Source organism: Mustela nivalis, assembly GCF_964662115.1.
Source record: "Mustela nivalis genome assembly, chromosome: X".
Lineage (NCBI taxonomy): Eukaryota > Metazoa > Chordata > Mammalia > Carnivora > Mustelidae > Mustela > Mustela nivalis.
The window spans coordinates 39,036,758-39,061,729 of record NC_139040.1 but is presented as its reverse complement, the minus strand read 5'-3'; the positions used below and the strand labels follow the sequence as shown (position 1 = coordinate 39,061,729).

The 24,972-nt window shown below is 43.1% G+C and overlaps 1 protein-coding gene across 8 annotated transcripts in view; it reads left to right on the top strand.

Annotated features, from left to right (window-relative positions):
• The window catches only part of MID2 (midline 2), a 99,800-nt gene that overhangs the window by 21,533 nt on the left and 53,295 nt on the right, over window positions 1–24,972 (top strand). For all 8 annotated transcript variants that reach the window (XM_082717357.1, XM_082717359.1, XM_082717360.1 and 5 more), the window contains one exon: window positions 6,046–6,141. In XM_082717357.1, the coding sequence (XP_082573483.1) occupies window positions 6,046–6,141 (96 nt within the window). The remainder of the gene's footprint in view (window positions 1–6,045; window positions 6,142–24,972) is intronic.

Here is a 24,972-nt window from a genome sequence, read left to right as displayed (position 1 = left end):
AGGCAGCTGCTTAACCAACTGAGCCACCCAGGCGTCCCTGGATTTAGGTTTTTAATACAGGTTTTTTTTTAGAAGGTCCAAATAAAAATTTACACATTTAAGCTAGAGATTTAACCATGCAATGCCCCTGAGGAGAGGGTAAAACAAAAACACACAAAAAAACACAGGATGGTTTGTGTAGCATTCCTGATAAGGGCACTAGGCGAGGCATGGGTGTTTGTGGAATGGTGTCAGAACATTCCGGAAAGAAGAGAGATGGCCACCTGGCTCACCTGGCTTGAGGACCAGTCTGGCTATTCTCTAATGAACTTCAAGTAGTGTAGACCTTGTGGATCCAGTATATCACCTGTATCTCATTTTGGGACATAGCCCGTGTCTATACAACAGCAAATAAATGTTTGGGGAAGGAACACATTCTGGCAGAAGGGTGTGGGCTTCAGTTGTTAGACCAGATGGTGTGTTCTGCTGTTGAAAGGCCATATGTAATTGATACATAAAGTGACAGACTGAAGCAAAAGCAAAGTAAGTATTTTAAGAGAAGCAGTTAAAAAAGGAAAGCAGAATGTGACCCCAAAAGTGTGCTAAGATTTTTGGTTACTGGCTTTTGGAAGAGCTAGGAACATCAGTGAGCAGACAGCATGTCAGAAAAAAAGAGCATGTCGAGAAATAGTAATGGGGTCACTGGCTCAGATCATTTTTAAAGATGAAGCTGTCTTCTGTGAGTTGGGAAGGCTCAAGGTTTGGGGTATATTGGCCTTTCTTCCCTTCCCTTCTCTTCCTGAATCCCCCAAAGGTCAATTCCCACATCAAAACAATTGGGAACTTGTGTAGATTTAAATACTGCTCTCTAGTGCTTTTTAGAGAGCAAAAGAGTTTGCATGCATTTGGTGGCACTTTGACAGGTTTAACTAGTACAGGCAGACGTCACCCCTTTTTAGGCTTCAAGACGAGTGGTGTCAGGTAGGGGTGTGTCAGTGTGCTCACCTATGTGTGAATACACGTGCCTTCATGGAGCATGAGAGGTGGCAATAGTGGTCGAGAGCGTGTGCCGTCAGGGGAACCTCTAGCTTTAATGACGAGGCAATGTTTTGACGGATAGCTTGGTTTCTTGAGGGAGCCAATGAGAAAGTTATCTGAAACCACCTGTGTCTAGAGACATGGAAAAAAATAATAAAAACCAGCAATTGGGGCACCTGGGTGGCTCAGTTGGCAAAACCTCTGCCTTTTGTTCAGGTCACAGTCCCCAGGGTCTGGGGATTGAATCCCTGCATGGGGTTCCCTGCTCAGCGGGGAATCTGCTTCTCCCTCTGCCCCTCCCCCATGTTTGTGCTCTTGCTCTCTCTCTCTCTCTCAGATGAATAAATTAAAAAATCTTTTTTTTTTTAAGATTTTATTTATTTATCTGACAGAGAGAGATCACAAGTAGGCAGAGAGGCAGGCAGAGAGAGAGAGGAGGAAACAGGCTCCCCGCCGAGCAGAGAGCCCGATGCGGGACTCGATCCCAGGACCCTGAGACTATGACCTGAGCCGAAGGCAGCGGCTTAACCCACTGAGCCACCCAGGCGCCCTAAAAAATCTTAAAAAACAAACACACCAGCAATTATTTGAGAGGGTTAAAGAAGCCATTTCTTTTTATGGGATGCTGTCTGGAAGACTAGGCCATGCCTGGTATCTCAGAAATGGCCAGCATTCTCCTTTTTGTGAAGGGTAGAACTGAGCCCAAACAGGCCAAGTCTACCTGATACAACTGCAGTGGAACTCGGATGAAAAACCGGAATGGGTGTGGACCATCAGTTTAGCTCTCTTGGGCCTTTTAAAACTTTGGTTACATTGCTAAGACCCGTGTACAATTCCATGGAAGCTGTAACGGTGTTGTCATCTGGAGGTGACTAGGGTCTCAGTGTCGCGGTGCAAATGGCTTCTCTGAACCTCACACAGGGGAAGCACATAAGGACCCAGAGGTAACCTCCTGAGGCAGGAAATGGGAGCTTCATCCTGCTTCCCTGCCAACCTCCAGTTCCCCCACCCCCACCCCAATCCCCTCCTCCCTGTTTCCTCCGGGCATATATCTCTATTCCAATCTCCCCTGCCACTCTGGCTGTCTCTTTGTCCTGTTTTCAGCTGTTCTGAGAAAGCTACGCTAATGAGGCTTGGACAGAGGGACCCTGGCCCAGGGATTCACTGGACGACGCAATAGAAGAACAAAACAAACCCGTGTTTCAGAACCAAACCACAGCAACACAACAACAAAAAGATGCGTTTAATTTTCCATAAGCAGACTGTGTACACACACACACACTGACACACAGACACATACGTACATGTGTTCTCTTGGTCTACTTAGCCAGAGCACAGGCAAGAGAATTACTTGGCCAAATCAATGCAATCGTTCGAGCCTACAGTGGCCCCGAATTTCTAGTTCTAAATGATTCGCCAGTGCCAGGCATGATAAGGAAGAGTGAGGAAACGGAATGCATAATTGCAGCAATTCTCCGCTTCCCTTTGCATATGTTCATTATTGAGAATCAATTCCAGTTTGAGAGGAGGCTTTCATTCCTTGCAAATGAAGAGGAAGTGAGTAAGTAAATGTTCGGGGTTTTCCTCAAATTATGTCTCGTAATGTAAGAAAACAGTGGCAAAAAGCCATCAACAGATGGTGTTTTCATTAGCCAGAGATTTATTTTTCCAAGCATTTTCATATTAATGAAGTAAGGTTGAAATTAGAGTCATCTTGTCAGTTCTCGTTCTGCCATGTTAAAATGGGCTGGCTTTCTGCAAATTGCTAGGGGGCCCGAGCAAAAGAAGCATTTGCCATATTGTGACGGTAACCCCAAGGTCCATAGTCAAACCAGACCCCAAATTATGGGTTCAGCCCTAATTTTCATTTTCGGTGGCTTTACAGAAGCTGCGAGTTTTGGTGCTGGGCCATAAATGAGGAACACACAGCAGGGACCTTTAGTCCTGCTCAGCGCTATGAATTATGTATAGGCTATTAGTTTCACGACAAGTGTTGCAACAGGTTGCATGGACTTGTTAGAAAACATTTTCCCCATGGAATCCTGTGCTTGAATGGAAATGCATTACAGTTTGAAACGCAGATTTCTAATGCTGTGTCTACTCAGAGTTTATCAGCCTACATCACCTCTACCTTCTCTGTCCATATCGTCAATGGTGAGACATGGGGTTTCCACTGATCTGGGAATCTGGACCTTTGTGCTAGTAGAAGTCTTAAACTCATGGGGCCCATTGCCAATGCCCATTGTCTATCCTAAGCTGGATCGTTTTATTGAACTATGTAGATCTGTCTTAACACCCCACCCAGCCCCAGCCAGATTTTTTAAAAAAATTTATTTATCTATTTTGGCAAAGAGAGATCACAAGTAGGCAGAGAGGCAGGCATAGAGAGAAGGGGAAGCAGGCTCCCCGCCGAGCAGAGAGCCCAACGTGGGGCCCAATCCCAGGACCCCAAGACCATGACCTGAGCTGAAGGCAGAGGCTTTAACCCACTGAGCCACCCAGGTGCCCCCCCGCAGCCAGATTTTTGAAGAGAAGTCCACACTTGCCACCTCCACGTCGTCACTACTGAGGGACTCCCTGCCTCTGTTCCTTTTAGCATTTGCTTCCAAACCCCACTGAAACACCTTTTTCAGGGGTCACTGGTGACTTGTAATTACCAAATCCAACTGCTTTTACTTCGTCCTCCTATTTCTTGTCCTCTGCGTAGTGGACAGTGACAAGTCCTTTCTCGAAACGTGTTTCTCTCAATCATCCTCTCAGCTTGGCCCAGACCTGCAGTACCAACTGCCTTGAACATGACAGCTTCCTCTTAGCCAGTGTCCCGGCCCCTAGGCTCTCCTGTTTCAGTCTGCCCCACATTATTGCTGGTAGGTTGAGTTCATAAATGTGGCCCAGATTATGCCATTGTCTTGCTCCAACGGCTTTGGCAAGTCACCACTGCTAGAAAATAAAAATAGGTATAAACTCTCTACCTAGGCGTTTGAGACCTTCAAAACACGACCTCCAGCTGCATTTCCAGCCTTGCCCCCCTCTCGCTTGTACCCTCTGTTCTAGCCAAATTCAACTTCTCTTCCCTGAGCCCGTCTTTATACTTTATTCTCTTTCACTCAGGTTATTCCTTGTGCATAGAACATTCCGTCCTCCTCTATCTCTGTTTGTTAAAACCCCCCTTGTCCTTCAAGACCCACCTTTGCTTCCCCTCCTCTTTCTCTTGGAATTCCCTGCCCCCTCACCAGAGCAGGTGCTCATTACCTTTTGTTGTATTCAATCTCTGAACTTCTGCCATTTCTTTTCTTTTTTTTTTTTTTTATCTCATGACATCTCCTTAGCTTAGAGAGCGTGTCCAAATCAACAGTCGCTGCCCTTCTTTCTCCCTTCTTCACTTGGCTTAACCTTGCTAAGGAGAAGGCCACGGTTGGAGATGGTTGGGGAGTTAAAGAAGCCAGGGGAGACCCTGTGCCCAAGCCAAGAACAGTGGAATAAATGGGGAAAAATCACTTCCATGGGAATAAAGCCAAAGAGACCAAGGGAGATCTGGCAAGAAGGGAAGCAAAGATTAAGCTGGTTCTCATAATCCAGTTTGAGAACAAGGGAGATCAGACCGCCCATCTTAGAAATACATATGTCTATGGGAATACATTGTCTGGGATGGACTCATTGGCCAGTGCCAAGAATACTGAGGAGCCACACACAGCTACTTAGTGGACAAGAAAGGGGCCAAGTACACGAGTCCTCTCCCTGTTCCTCCACTTCCCTTTGCCCCCCCCCCCAATTCCCTCCTATCAAAAAACATGGACTTTGCGCTACGGAGACAGCAACAAAGCAGTGTACACAACGGAGGGATGGAATGTTCGCAGAATAAGGGCCAAGAAGATGGGGTATTACATTTGGAACAGACTTTGTGGGGGTGTTGGGGTGGTGAGTAAGAGAGAAGTGGATTTGGGGACTGGTTCTAGAGGAGAAGCAGCCACCAGAGCCGAAGACTTGGGAATGGGAAGGAATATAAAAGCCCATTATCAACCTAGAGTGACTAACATTCTGTTGTTTTTTTTTTTTTCCCATATAAGGAATGGGAGGGAGTAGCTTGCTCAACGGAAAATACACTAAGAGTTCTGAGTACTGTTGTACTTCTGTTATTTGAAAGAGATTTGCAAAGTGCTTGGAATATAGTGAAAGGATCTATGTCCCAGTAAGCAATCCTAAGCAATGGGTGTCCTACCTTGATACACCAGGCATCAAGTTTTGAAGTCTGTTATCTCCAGGGGCTATTCCTTAGGGCCAAAGGAGGGAAGCTGTGAGATACAATGTTCGATTTTGATGAATCTCACTGTTAAAATACCATCTTTTTTTTTTCCTGAAGGAACCTACTGATAAATCTCAAATGTTTCCAAGAAAAAAAAAATAAGAAAAAAGTCATGAATACTGGGACAAAGCCGTGACCAAGGCTAGAGAACTGGGTTCTAGTCCCAGCTTTGTCATCTACTAATTACAGGACAGCAAAGAACACTTTGCCCCCATTCTGAAGCTCAGTCCTCAATGCTAATGTATCCTACCTCATGGACTGTTATTGTTATTAGATGAAATTGCCTAGCATAGTGTTTGCAAGTACTGTTTGTTCAACAGAGTTCCCTTAGTCTCCTCATCTGTAAAAGAGAGGATAATACCTCTTCTCCTTATGTCCCTGGGTTACTGTGAAGGCAAAATGAAATACTTTAAAAAGATAAAAATCTTGTAGAAAACATAAAGTTGTCTTAATATCATTAAATTCCTACATCCACGAAGTCATCAATGTTATCTTTCCTGTAATAACGAGAGCCTGGAGCAAATGCACAGTGTTATGAATTAGCACCTAGGAGAGTGCTTGGCCCACAGCAAGTGCTCAGTGTCTCTTTGAAATGAGTCTGTTGACTCTTTGTCAACCGACTGAATGATCTCCACATTAATATTGGTTCTCAAGCTCACTGAACGTTTCCTATTTTTTCCCCTCTTCCCTGTTTCCCTCTGGCTTCCTACTCTCATCGATGGCAGCAAACTCTGGAGATGAACCTCACCAACCTGGTTAAGCGCAACAGTGAACTAGAAAATCAAATGGCCAAACTAATACAGATCTGCCAGCAAGTTGAGGTATGTAATGGAAACTTTTGTGATTCTTTCAGGGGACCAGATCAGGTGATCCTTGGGGTATACTTGAGTTTTGTCAAGAGTGTAGCTCAGCCATTTGGAGAGAAGGGCTCAATGATAGTTCTGGGAAGTCTCATTCCCTTAGGAATGGGACCTTACTTGGTCCTCACTCATCACCATCCCACTTGCTCTTGTCATCAACAAATGCTCTCTCTGTTCAAGCTGTCTGTGAATTGTAAAGTGTCATACCAGTCTAAGGTTTTCGAAACCTGTTACCTACGTCAGGGCGACATCAAAGAGCAGAGCTTACAAGAGGAGTCAGTCTTTTCATCAGTTCAGTGGATGTAATGAAAGAAAGGTGTTATTTCTCTCTCTTTCTCAAGAGCACGGGATCTCAGCTATAGCATTTGGTTTTGTGTTGGTTTTGTTAAAGAGGTAACCATAAGGCTTCAAGTCTAAAGCAGGTCGGATAAAATGTTACAGCATTCTTCCTGGGCAGTGATTGGATGAAAAGATTTCTTTCTTTCTTTTTTTTTTTTTAAGATTTTATTTATTTATTTGACAGAGAGAGATCACAAGTAGGCAGAGAGGCAGGCAGAGAGAGGAGGAAGCAGGCTCCCTGCTGAGCAGAGAGCCCGATGCAGGACTCGATCCCAGGACCCTGAGATCATGACCCGAGCTGAAGGCAGCGGCTTAACCTGAGCCACCCAGGCACCCCTGGATGAAAAGATTTCTTTCTTTTTTTTTTTTTTTAAAGATTTTATTTATTTATTTGACAGAGATCACAAGTAGGCAGAGAGGCAGGCAGAGAGAGAGAGGAGGAAGCAGGCTCTCCGCTGAGCAGAGAGCCCGATGCGGGACTCGATCTCAGGACCCTGAGATCATGACCCGAGCTGAAGGTAGCGGCTTAACCCACTGAGCCACCCAGGCACCCCTGGATGAAAAGATTTCTAATGCTATTTACAACCTCATGGTCTAGTTCTAAGCTTCCTTGTATGATGGATAAATGTGGTGGTTCCCCTACCTAGGGATTTCTACTTAAGGGAGTGTGAGAATCTTCTAGTAAGAAAAATAATTGTCTTATACAAGTAAGCACTCCTAACTGGAGGTCTTCAGGTCTTGCATTTCTTTTTAAAAAATTAATTAATTAATTTTAATTTTTTTAAATTCTGCTCAGTTAGCCACTGTATAGTACATAATTAGTCCTTGATGCAGTGTTCAGTGATTCATTAGTTAAGTATAATACCCAGTGTGTATCAGAGCACGTGCCCTCCTCAGTGCAATACCCAGGTCTTGCATTTCTTAAAGGAGGGTGTACTTGGATGATGAGCGCACCATAACAATTTAATCCCTGCTGGGCACTCCGTTTGTGGAGGAGAGTGGTGCTATATGGAGGGGGTAGAGGACACTGTTAAACCAGGGGAGAGATTGTGGAAATGTAGCAGGACAGTTAGGAAGAAGCCCAATGAATGGAAAGAAAGAACCCTGGAATGTAAGTTACAAAATACGGTTCCAGTCTTGACACTGCCATTAACCAGTGATATGAATTTGAGTAAGTCACCCAGCAACTCTGCTTCAGGGTCCTTACCTGTGAAAATAAGGGATTCAACTGACTCCCTGACCTTCTGTGTGTCTTCCAAATTTCACGGGTCATGATTCTGTGAGCTACATTTTTTATTCTCTTCTTTGGTCTTTGATTTTATCCTTTACTGCATGGGGAGAAACAAAACAGAAGGCATTTTAGAGTGCTTTTTAGCTACTCAGACTCCCTCTCTGTTCCACTCTATCAAAGCTTCTGATTATGCTGTCAGATTACAGTATAAGAAACCCACACTGGTGGAGAGACAAGGAAGTATTGTAAGCCGGAGACAAGATAAGGGATCCCTTGGCTTAGAATTCTCATGGCTGAGGGTGGGGTAACAGCTAATAGTGAATAAAACGTTGTTAGAAATTATAATTATCACCTTCCTCATTCTCATCAAAAAGACTATTAAGTATAGTGTAAGTCGTAGTCAAATTAGCAAAGTAAACAGTTTGTTTTCATTGCTTATTTGCCCTGAGACCTCTCTGACATATTATCACCCCCCTGCCCCCCGGAAGTTGATCACTCTGACCAGCCTCACCCAGACAGAGCCCTTCCCCGCCCACTGCACCCACCAGATCTTTGTATTCAGGGCCCCACTCTTTTCAAGCAGCAAGGAGGAGCTAGTCTCATAAAACAGTGCATCCTTGTGTTAATAGAGGAGCACTCATTCTGGCCCTCTAGGTAACAGGGGATGTCTCGGTCCTCTGGCTCGAGCCTTGCAGGAGATGACAGCAGTGCTGCCAGGTACAAACCAAATGGGAGGGAAGAGCAGTCCTGCGATGAACCAGCCAAGGAGGGGCTTAAGAGGCTCCCTTAGAGATGCTTGTTAAATCCATTGCGTAGGCCGCTGTCTGCTCTGCCACACAAAAGGTCACCTTTTGCCAATACTTGCTTACGCACGGCTTTGTACCAGGTACAAAGAAAATAGCACGGGCGGGCACGGTATCTGCCTTTGGATGGCTTATATGCTGCACAAATCCACCCCACTACGAATATACACGTGCGGGCAATAGAGACAATGGCATAAAATTGGTAACCGATGGTTGCCAAAGAACCACGAGATCCGATGTTACACGTCAAGGGTGAGAGTATTTGGGGAGTTAACTCCATAGGCCCTCCAGTTTAGGATTCTGTCTTTGACAGGAAGCCTACAACATGGTTTATGGAAGAGCATGGCTGTGTTCTATGACATCATCCCTTCTGAAAGGTTAGGGATGTGCCCTAAACTTCCCCATAATAATAGGGTGAGTCCAGGGTACTTATTATACTCATTCAGCACAGAGCCTGTGTGTCCAGAAGGCTTTGGAACAAGCCCCGGGATTAAAAATGCAGTTAAAGAAGTGAATTGAGACTTCATAAATGCTTCTAAATACTTTACACAATGAAATAAATAGTAGGAGACAGGCTGTCATGAGAACCAGACACTAAAGGGTGATGTGAATGTGTGTGTGTGTGTGCGCGCGCGCGCGTGTTTGTGTGTTTGGCGTTCTATCGAATCCAGCTTTGTCTATAGGGAAAGACTCTATTCACAGTGTGAACCAGGCCTTTCACGTTGGGCGGGGGTGGAGGAGACCAGCTAAGGCACTTCTGAGAAAACTGGAATAGGCTATTTTCCTGCCAAACCTGTTCCCCTTCCTTATTGTCTGCAAATGTTTTTGTCTTAGATTGACTTTTCATAAAGGGGCTGTAAATACTGCCTCTCTCCTGGTTCTTTCTTCTTGTTCTCTATTCTCCCCAGAAAGTAAACAAAGCTGCAGTCTTCCTATTATTACAGAAACAGAGATTAAGATCACCACAGATTTTTTAGCTGAATTCCTTAGTAAATCAGCCTGTTCCAATTGCTGCTCAGCTTCCAGAATTCAGGGGATAGGCAGTTGGAAACTATTTTTTGGTTGGGGCTAGAGAGCATGGGAAGGAGGCAGGAGCAGAAGGAAGACTCCTTTAAATTGGTTAAGGGAGGGCCATGCTTTGACCCCCCCCCCCCGCCCCCGACTCTGGCCACTTGATCTCTATATATAGTTCTTTGTCCTTTCTCATCAAGCATCCTTTGTTTACATTTCCAAAGGAAATCTCTGTTTAATGCATAGCCAAGGGAAAATGTATACCAACAGATGAATATTTCCTCTTGGCTTCCAAGACTGTGCTCTTTTGTGAATAACAAGCATTCCTGAAAATATTGAGGGGAAGAAAAATAGTTAAGTACTTGGGGATGGGTGAGTGGACAACAAAGCATTTCTTGAGCCAACACTACGTACTTAGTGGGGTGGGCAACTTGGGAACTATAAAAGAAACATATGCTGTTACTGGCCTCCAAGAACTTTGGAGTCTAGCTCGGGGAAAATACAGTTTCTAGTAAAAAAGAGGAGTATTTAGGAAGCAGCGCGCAGTGTAGGGAGTGTAGCCTTTCCATTTTTACTTCTTTAGTCTCCTGGGTAGTTTCAGGGCACCGAGCTGACGAAAGCATCTTCTTGGATATTTTGTGTGGCATCTGTTTTCAGCAGTCCATTCTAGAAGTCCCATGGGCAGATTAATTTCTTTCTGGTCCTTCTGAAGCCTTTTAAGGAGCTGGGTGGCTTCCCTTAGTTCAGTCTTCGCCTCATTTGCTTTCAGAAGTCTCACTGTAGATGACTCGGTGTTCTCTGTCCTTTCTGCCCATATCGCGCGCTGACAGGGTATTTGGTTTGGGAAAGGCAAGAAGCCTGACTGCTTCTCCAAGCATTAAAAAAAAAATAGGTGTTTGAACGGAAATTAATTTTTAAAACCACACTTCTGTGGATGATTTCAGCAGATGCTTCCTAAACCTTTTAGAGTGGTCGAGCTAGGAGCAAGAATTGAATCGGAAAGCATTAAAGCACAAATCTGTTTGTTGGAAGAGTCTTCTCTAAGCCCTGAGGACATAATGAAATGAAGGAGTGAGGAGAGGGAAGTCAGTGTAATCAGGGAAAATCTCACAGATAAAATGCATTTTAGCCAAATGTTTAGGGAGGAAAGATAAATGACTCGCTCCACGGAGACAGAGAGCAGAGAGGTATAAAGGAGCCTGCCGTATGGGCGAAAATGGTATGCTGTGCCCTGGGCGGACACTGGGTGGGTAGAGATAAATAGGAAACGGTCCCTGTCCTCAACTCGAGGGAACTTACCTGACAGGTAAAATGTCAAATACAATGTGAAGTGGTAATTATTGCAACGAAGCTAAGTGCGAGATGACAGACTAGCATGGAGAAAGAAACACCCACTCTGTCCAAGGGACTTAGGAAAGACAGCAGAATGGAAATTAAAAAAAAAAAAAGAGTTGTCTTGAAATAAGGGTAGAATTTTGCCAACGAGAGTGAGGTTAGGTGGTGAAGGGGACCCCCCATGGAAGCACACGGAAGGGTCAAGAACACAGAGCTGTGTAAGGCACATCTTGGTGAAGCTAGAATGTGAGAGGGGAGACTCATTCATTGCAAGAGGTGAAGAAGTAGCTAGGGCCTACATAATGAAGGGTCTTGTTGGCTTTGTGTAGGTATTTGAACCTGGTCCTGAAGACTCTGGGGAGCCATGGAAGGATTTAAAGCAGGGGAATAACCAGATAAGACCTGCATTTCAGGATTGCTCTGGCTGTAGCACCCCCCCCCCCCAGTGGAACAGGGGTCAAAGATCAAAAGTGATGATGGCAAAGTGACCAGTTACATGGCTTTTACTGATGCAGGGAGGGACCGAGGCCCAACCTAAGGTAGTGTGGTAGTAGCGTTAGGGAGGAGAGGATACATTTAAAACACTCCTGTATCAGGATTACTTGGTGATCAGTTAGATGTGATGGGTGAAAGGGTGAGAGAATAGTAGGCTGATCCCCAGGTTTCTGGCTTGGATTGCTGAATGGATGTGTGGCCTTTTAAGTAAGTCAGGAAGTACAATTGGAGGTCTTTCTAGACACAAGAGGTTTGTCGCACTGTGAGCTGGATAGGTAAGAAATGCTCAGTAGGCAGCTGGCTGGCTGGATCTGGAGGTCAGGAGAGAGGTCTGGGGAAGTGAGAAAGACTTAGGACTCATCAGAACCTAAGTGGCACATAAAGCCATGGATAAAGTTGAGAACAAGGAGGCCCAGGACAGATCAGCTCAACAACAAGCTGACCTTCCCGAGATAAGTAGAGAGTGTGGAACTTTTTATGAGATTACTGACGAATGGTGTACCTTTTAAAAATTTAAATATCAGAGGGGCAGTTGGGAGGCTCAGTTGGTTATATATCTGACTCCTGGTTTTGGCTTAGGTTGTGATATCAGGGTCATAAGATCGAGCCCCATGCCAGGCTCTACATTCAGCAAGGAATCTGCTTGAGTTTCTCTCTCCCTATCACGCTGCCCCTCCCACCTGTGTGCTCTCCCTTTTTCAAAATAACTAAATCTTTTAAAAAAAATTTAAGGGTCACCTGAGGCTCAGTTGGCTTAGCATCTGCCTTCAGCTCAGGTCATGATCCTGGGGTCCTGGGATGGAACCCTCACATCAGGCTCCCTGCTCAAGGGGGAGTCTGTTTCTCCCTCTCCTTCTGCCCTTCTGCTAGTCTCATGCTCATGCTCACTCTGTCTCTCTCTCAAATAAAGAAAATCTTAAAAAAAATTTAAATATCAGAAGTAAATAATTCATTTGTGGAAATAATCAACATTTTAGAAATTGCCTTTGTACAGACTATAATAAATAACATTTAATGAAGATTTCCTATGTTCCAAGTAAGTGCTTTATATATGGAAACTTATTTCATCCTTCCAACAACTCAATGAGGTAAACACTATTATTACTCCTGCTTTACAGGTAAAACATTGAGATATAGGGGGATCGAAGTGATTTAACAAGGTCATGCTGCTAGGAGGTAACCGAGTGGGGGTCTGAATCCAGGTGCTTTAGCTCCAGAGCCTGGGTCTCTGACCACCCCGCTGTGCTTCCTTTGATAAAGCCAAGGCACACACTGCTTGATGTTTCTTGTCTATCCCCAGTGGTTCCTGGCCCATTGTGAGGATGGTTTGGAGTGAGTAAGGGGTGTGAGTGAGGTATGGGAACACCAGAGGAGAGCAAAAGAGAAATGAAAAACAGAAGGGAGGAAGAGCATTGGCAAAACAGCAAAGGAAGAGAAGCCTTCAAGGTGTGGAGGGTTTGATAGAGGCCCCTGCAGTAATGGCAACATCATACGGGAAGATATCATTAGTGACCTCTAAGAGAGAAGGCTAAGCGGAAAGGCGAGGCTGGAAGACAGACTCCGAGAGGTCAAGGAGAAAGTTAAGTTGTAAGGAAATGCAGACCACCACGAGTTTGATGATGAAGGTGAAAAAGAGAAGTAGAGTGGTGGTTATCAACCTCTTGAAGTGCAGGACAATCTGACTCACAAACACACATGTAAGCTCTAGTCGTTTATTCTGTGACCGGGTAGCTGCTAGCAAGAGTCACTGCGTCCACTCTGACTCATAGAACACATGCCTCATTTCCCTTTCTCACTTGGCTTCCAGCCACCTTTCCAACCCAGGGCCCTCTTGCCTAGCTCCAAAGCCCCAGTTTCTACAATTCTGTCCTTCCAGAAATGGTACGTAGGTTCTTGGATGCAGCACGCCCTGGTAGCTTTGGAACTGGACGAATGGGGGTCCTGCTCGCTGTTGTAACCTTGGGCATGTAACTACTCCGTGTTCGGTTTCATCATCTGTAGAACCTAGACTAATCCTACCTTAAAGGGAAATGTACTACATGCAAAGCCCCTGCCAAGGTGCCTGGGATAGTCAAGACTCAATAAACGGTCGTAGTAATTCTGTTGTGGTGAGAGGAGTAGAAGTAATAGTCGGAGCAGCGGTCAGCTGTTGTAGTACTAAGTGGTATTTCTGGGCACCACTCCTTTGCCAGAGATTCCTCTCCCAGACCTCCAGACTTCTAGAGGTATTTATCTTTATTTCTGAGGGTGGGGAGGACAGTGATTCCCGAATGCTCATCAATTTCAAATTTAATGTGCATGAACTAGAACGCTCCTCAGGAAGGGCGGTGTAGCAAATTGCAGCACTAAAAATGTCGGCGATCTCAGCCATATGACCCTATTCAATGACCCACCCGCATCTCTGCAAACGTGGCCCAGTAGAAAGGGGTCTTGCGCTCCATAAGCTGCTCATTTTCAGTTACCAAATTAAGTTTTACCTAGTGGGGAAAAAGTCCCCTGCCCTTCTGCAAGAATATTGAAGGGAGTCCTTAATTTGATACTTAAGTATACTCACCTATTATCCTGCCCAGATCCCTCTCGATTACTGCCTCTAAGCAAAGACAAAAAGAAAAAAAAAAGTTTTAGGGAGGGGACACATACTTTCATTTCTCGTGGTTTTAAAAAACAAGAGAGTTCTTTGGATTTTTGTGAGAGATCACAGAGCAAGTGGAGCCTACTTAACAGCTCCCGAGGAAGATTTGGGCTACTAGCACCTGGTGAGAATAAAATAGCTATTTTGAAACCAATGTGGAATTATAGATGGAAAAAATGATTTCCATGAACGATGTAAAATAAGTGCATAGTGACCTAGTCAGTCCATTCATTTATACCACTGAAATGATTAATTCAGAGTATTATGTTGAATCCTATTAAGTATATGGTAATTGACATTTAATATAGATGAAAAACTTAAATCAACTGCAGAATCCAAGGTGTGGGCAGAACCTATTTTTATACTAGGAAAGCCAGTGCTTTATAATTTTTCAGTCATCTAAAGCGTTCCATTCTTTTTCAACCATACTTTTTGACAATTCTTGCTAAATTCCAGCAGAATAAAAAATTCAAGGACGTGAACTGCTGCGTTTGAAACATTTGGAGAGTATGGACACATGGCAGGTTGTAAGGCTAAAAGGGTTAGATTAATATTGTTTTTCCTCTCCTCCTGCCCCACATCTGTAGGACATATAAGCTGTCTGGTGGAGTCATGTTTTCATAGTCAAAACAGTTCATAGAGGCACGCACTCTCGTTCTGTTTTTGCATTTTCTTTGGTGCAGTGAAGCTCATTTTATAGCCCCATTTCCCATCTGCTGCTTCCTCCTCCAGTTCCCGTTTCTCAAGTGTGCAAATTCCAGGTTACTCACCGAATGACCAGAACACCTGCCTCATTTTGGATCCTCTCTTGGCTCCGCTCTTTGCCCAGCCCACCCAGGTTCCCCATTTCTAGCATTCCCTTGGAAAGTTGGTGGAATTCTAATAATTCAAGGGAAAGTCCTTTCAAGCCCACTCTGTACCTTTAAATGTTTCCAGTTCTACCCCTACCTACCTCTAATCTTTCTTGCCTCAATGTAACCCCCTCAAAACCAAACCAAACCAAAACAAAGACAAAAAGCCAACACCATGATGACAGACATGCACATAGCCATTGAGATACCCTTTCTGGGGGTGCCTGGGTGGCTCAGTCAGTTGGGCATCTGCCTTCTGCTTAGGTCAGGATCTCAGGGTCCTGGGATCGAGCTCCAAGTCGGGGCTTCATGCCCAGCGGGGAGCCTGCTTCTCCCTCTGCTTCTGCCCCTCCCCACTACTCGTGTATGCTCTCTTTGTGTAATAAATAAAATCTTAAAAAAAAAAAAAAAGAAATGCTCTTTCTGCCCCCGCCTGTCTAGAGAATTCTAGCTGTGTGATAAGGGTGAGCAGGGTTTGGGAGTGGGAAAGCATCCTAATGCTTTATACTAGAGGCATTCTTGTCCCTGATCCCACAACCCTGTGGTACCACTGGTGGCACTCTTGTTTTACGGATGACAAACCCAAGGATGCGAGAAGTTAGAAATTTTTTTTTCTCCCTTCATTAAACAGCTCTAGAGGCATCAGTGATCTCTTTGGAGGCTTGGTCCATGGCAAGCCTCTCAGGGATGGATCTCTGAGTCCGGAGCAGCTCTGTCCTCACAGCCCTTCACAGGGAAGCAGAGGGAGGATTGCTTCTGGAGTTGGCAGAGGGAAGCAGGAGTGTCCACTGTCAAGGCACTTGTACTTGCTCTGATTATTTTTGTGCTGTGAGACCCAAGTGAGGACTGAAAATAGAGCGGGCAGCTATAGGTTACCGACACAGCTCCAAGTCACACGGGCAGTTTACTGTGGAACATGTACTTCCTTCCCGAGGTGGCTTGGTGGGGGTCCTCCTTCAAGGCTCATGCATGAGCGTGTTGCCAGGTGGAAGAAGTCTCCACACCACACATGCTCCCCTTAATAGTTACAGAAGAGGTAGACAGCAAAGATGTACTCTCAAAAGCGGACTCAGTGTTATCACATTGAAACAGCCAGCACATAAGTACAATACCCCAAACCTGCAAATACACAGATTTCCTCAGAAAAAAGAGTGGGTCCATTGTCATTTTTAATGATGGACCCCTGTCCTTTGGTGGAAATTATTGAGAAGTGCACGTACGCCCAGGGAATCAACTCTTTGTGCCACACCTCAACCCCTGCCCACTACTCCTCTCAGATTGTATCTCCCATCCGAGTATACCCCATTCTCAGGCAGTTCTGGAAGCTCTCATTCCTGCCAAGGGCTTGGTGTGCATTAGCTCATTTAATCCTCACAATTACCTGGTGTGGAAAGTACCGTTACAATTCTCAGTTTGCAGCTGGACAAACTGAGACGCGGGGCAGGTAACTAATTTGCAGAAAGTCACAGATAAGTGGCAGAGGGAGGGTTGGCATCCAGCCAGACTCTGGAGTCCCCGCTCTTATAACAACATGCTGTATTGAAAGTGAGGCAAAAAAGCTGACAAGATTTGTCAGTCAGTGGCTCTATGTACCGCCTTTTGCACATTGCTGATTATTGTGCTTAAGGTCAGGGTAAGGATAGATGTCTATCTGCATAACCAGTCTTGGTGTGTTATGTGAGTGTGGGTCCATGTGGGAATGGCCTGCTGTGTATCTGGAGCAGTATGTGGGTGTGCCTTTTTAAAAAAATTATTAATTTATTTGAGAGAGAGAGAGAGAAAGAGTATGAGTCAGGGGAGGGCAGAGGCAGAGGGAAAAACAGGCTTCCCGCTGAACTAGGAGCCCGATGCGGGGCACGATCCCAGAACCCTGGGATCCTGACCTGAGCCGAAGACAGATGCTTAACTGACTAAGCCACCCAGGCGCCCTGGGTGTGCCTTTCTTTGTGGTGATACGCTTTCATAAAGCATGCCCATGATCTTATATGCCTTTGTACTTGCTATATGCATCTGTCTGTTTTGCAGATGGCTGCCTGGTGTTCGTCTCATGTCTGTGTGTGTGTGTTTGTATGTGTGTGTGCGTGTGTGTGTGTGTTTTGGGATGATATTGTTAAGAGGGCATATGTGGAAAGAAGAACGTATGTCCAGTGAGAGAATTGGTGTTTAAACTGGGCCATGAGGTCCTATTTGACCTCTGGTGGTGGTTGTCATTTTTTCCCTCAGAGGGTTCTTCACAAACCCTTGGTATTTTCCACATAAAGAAGGAGAAACCTGGACACAGCTGGAGGAGACTGCCTTTTGTTTCCCCCAACTGGAAGTGTTGTCTCTTGTGTTCAGAGCAGGTTTCTCCTCTCATCTCCTTTATATCCCATGCCAATTTCCAGCTTCTCCTTAGCAACATCAAAGACACGAGACAATCACTGGCTTTGGAATAATTTCTAAACCAGTAAAGCTTTAGCTACAAAATTGCATTGGACCAATGGGAGTCCATGTCCTATAGAGCCCCAGAGTTCCACCTTTAGCTCCTCCACGCCCACTCTATATCCGGGTAATTGCGCACTGGCACAGATCAGAGGGTGGAGGAGCTCACAAAGATGTCTTCCTAGAAATACGTCAGGTGGAGAGGCAGTCACAGGACACGAGGGCGATTAGAGAAGATGAGAGGACAAGGCAGGAGAGGATCACAAATGGGAGGTAGTCAGAAAGTATTTGAAAACGAAGGGGAAAACAATCACAGTGTGCCAGTTTACTACCGAGTGCACACACAATGGAATTCTTGCCAAATTTGTGGGGTGTTCTAGCATCCGAAGAGCTCCGAATTTTCTAGCTTCCTGGGGGCTATTCTGGGATTCTGATTGCCACTCAGCCATCAGCCAAGAAATATGAACTATTTTAAGAGGATTCCATTGGCTTTCGAATGAAATGGGATCTATGTTATATTGGTAGCACAGAGAGAACATTTATATTTAAGAAGCAAAAAAGAAAAAAAAATCTGATCTCACACATGAGTAGGCAAATTGTATATTGTCTGCACGCCAGGGAGTAGAATTAAACATCTTCATGCTTTCATACTCCATTTCTGTCAAAAACAGGGTTATTGGCAGCAAACCATGTGAAGAAAACCACTGACCTCCAGTAAGTCCATGTTTAATGCTAACCCACTGTACAGCTGCTAACCCAGTAATGTGTCGTTAGCTCAGTAGGTGAAAGCAAATGACCTGCCCTGGGTTTTGGTGTTTATTATTTAAGGTCTTTTAAATAGCAGCTACCCTTATAGAGAGTCAGTAAGCCCTACGTCACTTTTCCCTCTGTGAACCTTGATCAGAAGGTATTTATTAAACTCCACTGAGTGCTTAGTTTGAAGTGCTCTGGGGACTAGAGCAGGTACGTAAGTCACTGTCTTTGTCTTCAAGGACATAATCGGGTGTGAAATTGTGTGATACCAACTGCACGTGCTGTTAAGAGTTCAGAGGAGGGGCGCCTGGGTGGTTCAGTGGGTTGAGCCTCTACCTTCGGCTCAGGTCATGATCCTGGGGTCCTGGGATTGAGCCCTGCGTTGGACTCTCTGCTCAGTGGGGAGCCTGCTTCCCCCTCTCTCTCTGCCTGCCTCTCTGCCTACTTGTGTTCTCTGTCTGTCAAATAAATAAATAAATGAATAATCTTTTAAAAAAAGTGTTCAGAGGAGCGGGAGGCTGAGGAATGCTAACATGATAATCCCTATATCATCAGTAGCCACCATTCCCTGATGCATAGTATGTGCTCTTGTGCTATGTGCTTCACAGACATTATCTCATTTCATCCTCTCAGCTCCCTCTGAGATAGGCACTGTCATTATCCCCACTTATTTCAGATGAGGAAATGCAGATAACTAAGTGACTTATGCAAGGGATGTGATGGCGCGTGAGATTTAGAGAGGCAGGGAGAGACCTGATCACAAAAGACCTTAAGGCTCCTGTTAAGAAGTTTGGAATTCATCCCAAGGTCAGAGGAAAGCCAATTAAAAGTTAGTGTGAAGCCATTTCAAGCATGGAAATAGCGTGTCTTTAAAGAGATTATGCTGCCTGGCTGCTGGGTTAAGACCACATTGAGAAGATTCAAGTTGGAAGACGGAGGGACCAGGTAGGTGGCTGTCATAGCACAGTGCCTGGTGTATATATAGTAGGTGCTCGGTGCACGTTTGTTGGGTGGATGCGTAGTTAGGTGGATGGATGGGAGTAATTTAAGGAGGAGATTTTAGAGGACAGAACAAGTGAAGTAACAATAAAGGATAGAAAGGGACAGATTTGACTTAATGTAAGTCAAATATATGTTATATATGTTAAAATATATGTTATGATCCAATGATCCTTCATTGGATATAGGGGGCGAGAAAGGGGAGTTAAGAATGATGTCCAGGTGGGCACCTGGGTGGCTCAGTGGGTTAAGCTGCTGCCTTCGGCTCAGGTCATGATCTCAGGGTCCTGGGATCGAGTCCCGCATCGGGCTCTCTGCTCAGCAGGGAGCCTGCTTCCTCCTCTCTCTCTCTGCCTGCCTCTCTGCCTACTTGTAATCTCTCTCTGTCAAATAAATAAATAAAATCTTTTAAAAAAAAAGAATGATGTCCAGGATTTCTGAGGGGCCAGCTGTGCCATTCATTCATTTAAAGGACATTAGAGAAGAATCGCATCTAAAGGAGAAGGATATGGGAAGGAGTTTAGGATGGAAATAAGGATAAGCAAGGTGAAAAGGAATCTTTTGGGGGTGACAGAATTATCCTAAAGTTGGATTGGGGTAGTGATTACCTGATTCTGTAAAATTCCCCCAAATCATTGAATCGTCCCCTTAAAATGGGTGCACTTTGTGGTATGTAAATGGTATCTAAACAAATATTTTAAAAATTAAAAAATAAAAGATAAACAATAAAAAATAAAAGATAAACATCATATAGATGGTATCGAAGCCTTAGAAGTGGGTGAGATCCCATAAGAGAGTTTGTGTATTAGAACTCTCAGAATACTGGCATCTTAAAGCACAGGCAAAAGAGCTAGAGTGACCAAAGGACAGCTAACAGAATTAGGGCCATGGAACCTGAGGGAAAGAGAGTATAATATTTACAGAAGAAGTAAATGAATGATCTTTTTTGTTTTAATGAGAGAAGGGACATAAATATCTTTAGCTGCCAGTGGGAAGGAGCCATTTGACAGGGAGAGGTTGAATGGAGGAAAGAGAGGCGAAGATGAATCAAGCAAGGACTGGGAGAGGATGGGATGCAGAGCACAGGCAGAGGAATGAACTTTCTAGTAGGGGATGAGAGATCTCGCTTCTTTGTAACAGACAGGAGGGAAGGATGGTTTAGGAGGCGGATATGTTTGTTTATTTGTTTGTTGTGAGAATTGGAGGGAATTCTCTAGGGTGAATTCTTTTTTCTTTGTGAAGAAAAATGTAAAATCATTTGCTGTGTTTTTACTATAAGTGAGAGAGGAGGTGGTGAGGATGGAACTTGGAGGACTGTAAGAGTCGAATCCACTGCGTGGATCAAGAGAGAGCTATTAAGAGAAATAATAGGATCAGTAGGAAACAGTGGGAGCCCATTTGAAGCTGAACACTATGAACTGATTTATTTGTTTGCTTGTTTTATATATATTTTTTAGAAAGAGCATGAATGGGGGGCAGGGAGAGGGGAGGAGCAGAGGGAGAGGGAGAATCTTAAGCAGGCTCCACACACAGCACAGAGCCCTATGCGGGGCTTGAGCTCATGACCCTGAGGTCATGACCTGAGCCTAAATCAAAGGTTGGGTGCTTAACTGACTGAGCCCCACAGGTGCCCCTGGGCACTGTGAATTTAAAGGGGAATCAGTCTATGCTTGTGTGATCAGCATATAGGTCACACTTAAAACCATGAAAATGAAAATGCCCAGGGAGAGTATGCTGCTTAGGTGAGGGGCGACTAGAGATCTATTGATCTATCTATCTATCTATCTATCTATCATCTATCATCTATCTAATGTATCATTATATTAGTGATACAAACCTTTTATGTCACCTGTGTTGTGATTTTTTTTTTTGTTTGCCATTTATTTGCTTGTATAGCTTTTGTATTTTTTTTTTCTTCTGGCTTGTGGAGGAAGGTCTTCCCTCCCTAAATTTCTTCTCATATTTTTAGTGACTTTCATTTTTTTGTATTTCATGGCTTTAATAGATCTGGAGTTTATTTTAGGATATAAGGTTTTGCAGCTTATTGTAGGATATTGAGTTTTGTTTTCCTCCAGATAAATAGCTACTATACCAAGACCATTTATTCATATGACAGTCCTTATCCCACTCAGTGGATTTGCCACCATTGCCTTATATTGGGTTTCCATATGTACTTGGACCTATTCTAGATTCTACTCTGTTCCACTCATTTGATGTTCATATGCCAATACCTTCTATTTTCATTATAGTGGATTTATGGTAACTTTTAATATTTGGTGATATCCACTACTTCTTTGTCATAATTTTCTTGCTATTCTTGGATATTTTGTTCTCATTCTCTGCATGAACTTTAAAATAATTTTATCCAGCTACAAAATATACTCAATTTGGGTTGTGATTATCACTGTATTACAGTTATTAAGTTTTGGAAGAAATGATGATAAATTTTCCCAATCAGAATCATGGTATATCTCTGCATTTTTTGTAAGTTTTATTTTGGGGAACTTCTTCTGAATATTTTATTGTTTTCCTCTAATAGGTATAATAGCTTTCTTACTAAATTGATCCTTAGGCATTTTATGATCTTTTTTAAAAAAATTAACAGATAATGTATTATTTGTTTCAGGGGTACAGGTCTGTGAATCATCAGTCTTACACAATTCACAGCACTCCCCATAGCACATACCCTCCCCAATGTCCATCACCCCGATTTCCTATCCCCCCCAACTCCCACCAGCACCCCTCAGTTTGTTTCCTGAGATTAAGAGTCTCTTATGGTTTATCTCCCTCCCTTCACCCCCGCCCCCACCGCCTTGCCTCTCAAATTCCTCATATCAGAGAGATCATAAGATAATTGTCTTTCTCTGATTGACTTTTGTTCCTGTTGTGAATGGGTTGCTTTTCTATTTCCATTTAAAACAGCATATGGAGAAAAGCTCTTGATTTTATGTATTTTTTTATATACAACAATCTTACCAAATTAAGTCTCTTAACAAAAAAAAAAAAAAAAAAAAAAAACAAAAAACAAGCAAAACAAAAAACAAACAAAAAAACCACCAAACAAACCTAGAGTCTCTAAGGCTTATCTGAAGTACTTATTTCTCTTTTAAGCCAATATTTATACCAGTTATTTAATTTTCTCATTTTCTTTTGCCTCAGCTGAAACATTAAAACACTGCCGAATGATAGTGGTAATTTCAGCATCCTTGCCTTATTCATGATCTGAGAAGGACTTTAGCATTTTCCCCATCTAGTATGATGTTTTGGTATTTTTTAGCATATTTAAAAGTTATGATTTAGGTAGAGTTTTTATTTGGATTGGCTGCTTAAAAGTCACCATGGTGGGAGTTTTTGCACCATGGAAATCAGCAAGCACTACAAATAGTGGTTTTTTTTGAGAGTGAATTATTAAATGACCAGCACACTGTTGTCTATGAGTATATCCCCTTTCCATTGTCAGTATTGTGTTTTTTGTTTTGTTTTCCTTTTTCTTTTCCCATAATCAGGATTTTCAAAGAAACTGCTCTTGATTTTAATTATTCTTTGTATGATAGTTTCAATTTGATTCTATTAATTTCAGCTTTTTAAAAATGAAATCCTCTCTTCTGATTTCTTTTCATTTATTTCATTTTCATTTATTTCATTATTTTCAAGTTTCTCCTAAGTTGAAAAATTAACTCATTTATTTTCAATCTTTATACATTTTCCTGAGTAGAGCTTTAACTGTATCCTGTCGATATCTTATTAAGTGTGTTTTTTCATTATTTTCTATAAAATAATTTCAGGTTTGATTTCCTCTTTGATTTTAAAATTACATAGGGGTGTGTGTCTTAATTTCCCAGTGATTTCGGATTTAAGGGTCTATATTTTTGTTATTTTTTTATTTTACAAGATTCTGATCAGAGAAGGTAGACTATAAAATCTCTACTTTTAAAAATCTGTGTTATATTGTTCTTTGTGGTTAAGTATATGATCAGCGGTCAAAGTTCCATGAATAGAAGAGCATAAGGTATATTTTCTATAGGATACAAAGTTCTAGATGACTTTTACATTGTTTTATTTGCAGATTACAAAAAAAATGCTCTCTATCCTTGCTTATTTTTTCAGTGTGAAACCTACTTACTTCATCTGTTGATTTCACACTGTATTTTTTTAATCTTACCATTTCTCTATTTTTAAGAATATTTATTTCCTAGAAGTACAACTGACAGTTTAAAGCAAAGGCACATTTTTAAAGTTATTAATACATATTGTCAACAATTTCTGCTCGCCAAGGCAATTTATACTCCCACCAGAAATGTACAAGGGAGCAGATGGGGCTTTCCTAAGTTTTCCTCTGCCATGCTGTTGAGGAATGCTACTGAATTCAGTCACCTACATTTGCCTTTTTTTTTTTTTTTTGTCCTCTCTCTAAGAGAAAAATTCTTGGATGCCAGGCAGTAGTTGAGAGCTGGAGCTCCCACTGGATTAGGGTTAGGGTCAACAGAACTCATGGATGTCATCTGGTAGGCCTTGTATTCCTATAGCAAATAAAACCATTGAGTCTTTAGGGTTCAGGTTGCCTCAATCCGGAAAGAGGTCAGAGAAATCAGTGGTTTTGATTAAGCAGTTAAATATCCCCATGTTGGGGGCGCCTGGGTGGCTCAGTCAGTGAAGCATCTGCCATCAGCTCAGGTCATGATCCCAGGGTCCTGGGATGGAGTTCCATGTCTGGTTCTCTGCTCATTGGGGAGTCTGCTTCTCCCTCTGCCCCTCCCAGTGCTCATGCACTCTCTCTCTCTCTCTCAAATAAAGAAATAAATAAAATCTTAACCAACTGAGCCACCCAGGCGTCCCAGGTTTAGAAATAAATAAAATCTTAAAAAAATAAATAGCCTTATGTTGGTCTTTAAGTAGCTCCCTCTATAGTTCCTGCTGCCTCCACACCTGAATCCCTGAGACTATGACTATCTTTGTCCTGTCCAATAACTGACTTCTTTTTTTTTTTTAAAGATTTTATTTATTTATTTGTCAGAGAGAGAGTGAGCAAGAGCGCAGGAGCAGGGGAGCAGCAGGCAGAGGGAGAGGGAGAAGCCGATTCCCCGCTGAGAAGGGAGCTGGGTGCGGGTCTTTATCCCAGGACTCTGGGATCATGGCCTGAGCCAAAGGCGGATGCATAACTGACTGAGCCACCCAGGGGGCCCTGATTGATTTTTCTAATATTTCTTTTAAAACTTGTTTTCTTGGACACTGAAATTCCTGATGCTTCACGAATGAAGGAAAACTTCTGTACAGAGATCTGTATTTTCACAAAGGACATACATTCTGACAGTAGAATTTTAAGGGTCAAAAATTCAAGTGGAGGCAGTGCATGGTAATGATGGAGTCTTCTTTTTTTCCCATTGTATAACAGTGGTATTTAATTATTCTTTAGAAATATGCATGGCCTTTGAAAACTCAGTATTAAATTCCTCTTCATAAATTATCTGAGTCAAACAAGTCAACTGTAAAAGCACATTTTTAAATATAATTCAGAAAATTTAAATATGGGGCATGCCTTAGAGGAATGTTATTAAGGAATTATTTATTCACTGTGATTATGCAACAAAACATCCTTTTATTTTTGAGGCATAAACTGAAGTATTTAGGGGTGAAATGATATACAGTGTTTTGCATTTGCTTTAAAATACTCCAGCAAAACAAGGCGGGGGTGGCTACAAGGCATTTCCTCATATTCTCTGGTTTTGAATATGCTTAGAAAATTTCATAATAAAAATGTTTAAAATGATAACAACCGCCATCACCACAGCCAGTTAAAAAAATGCTAAAATGTATAAAGAAAACATCTTTAAGTTTTCCCTATCCTCTCTCCGTCGAAATTGGGTATGGCCTGGCTTATTTTTTGTCTACCAAATCCATTTCTCTCAGAGTCACATTGTTTGA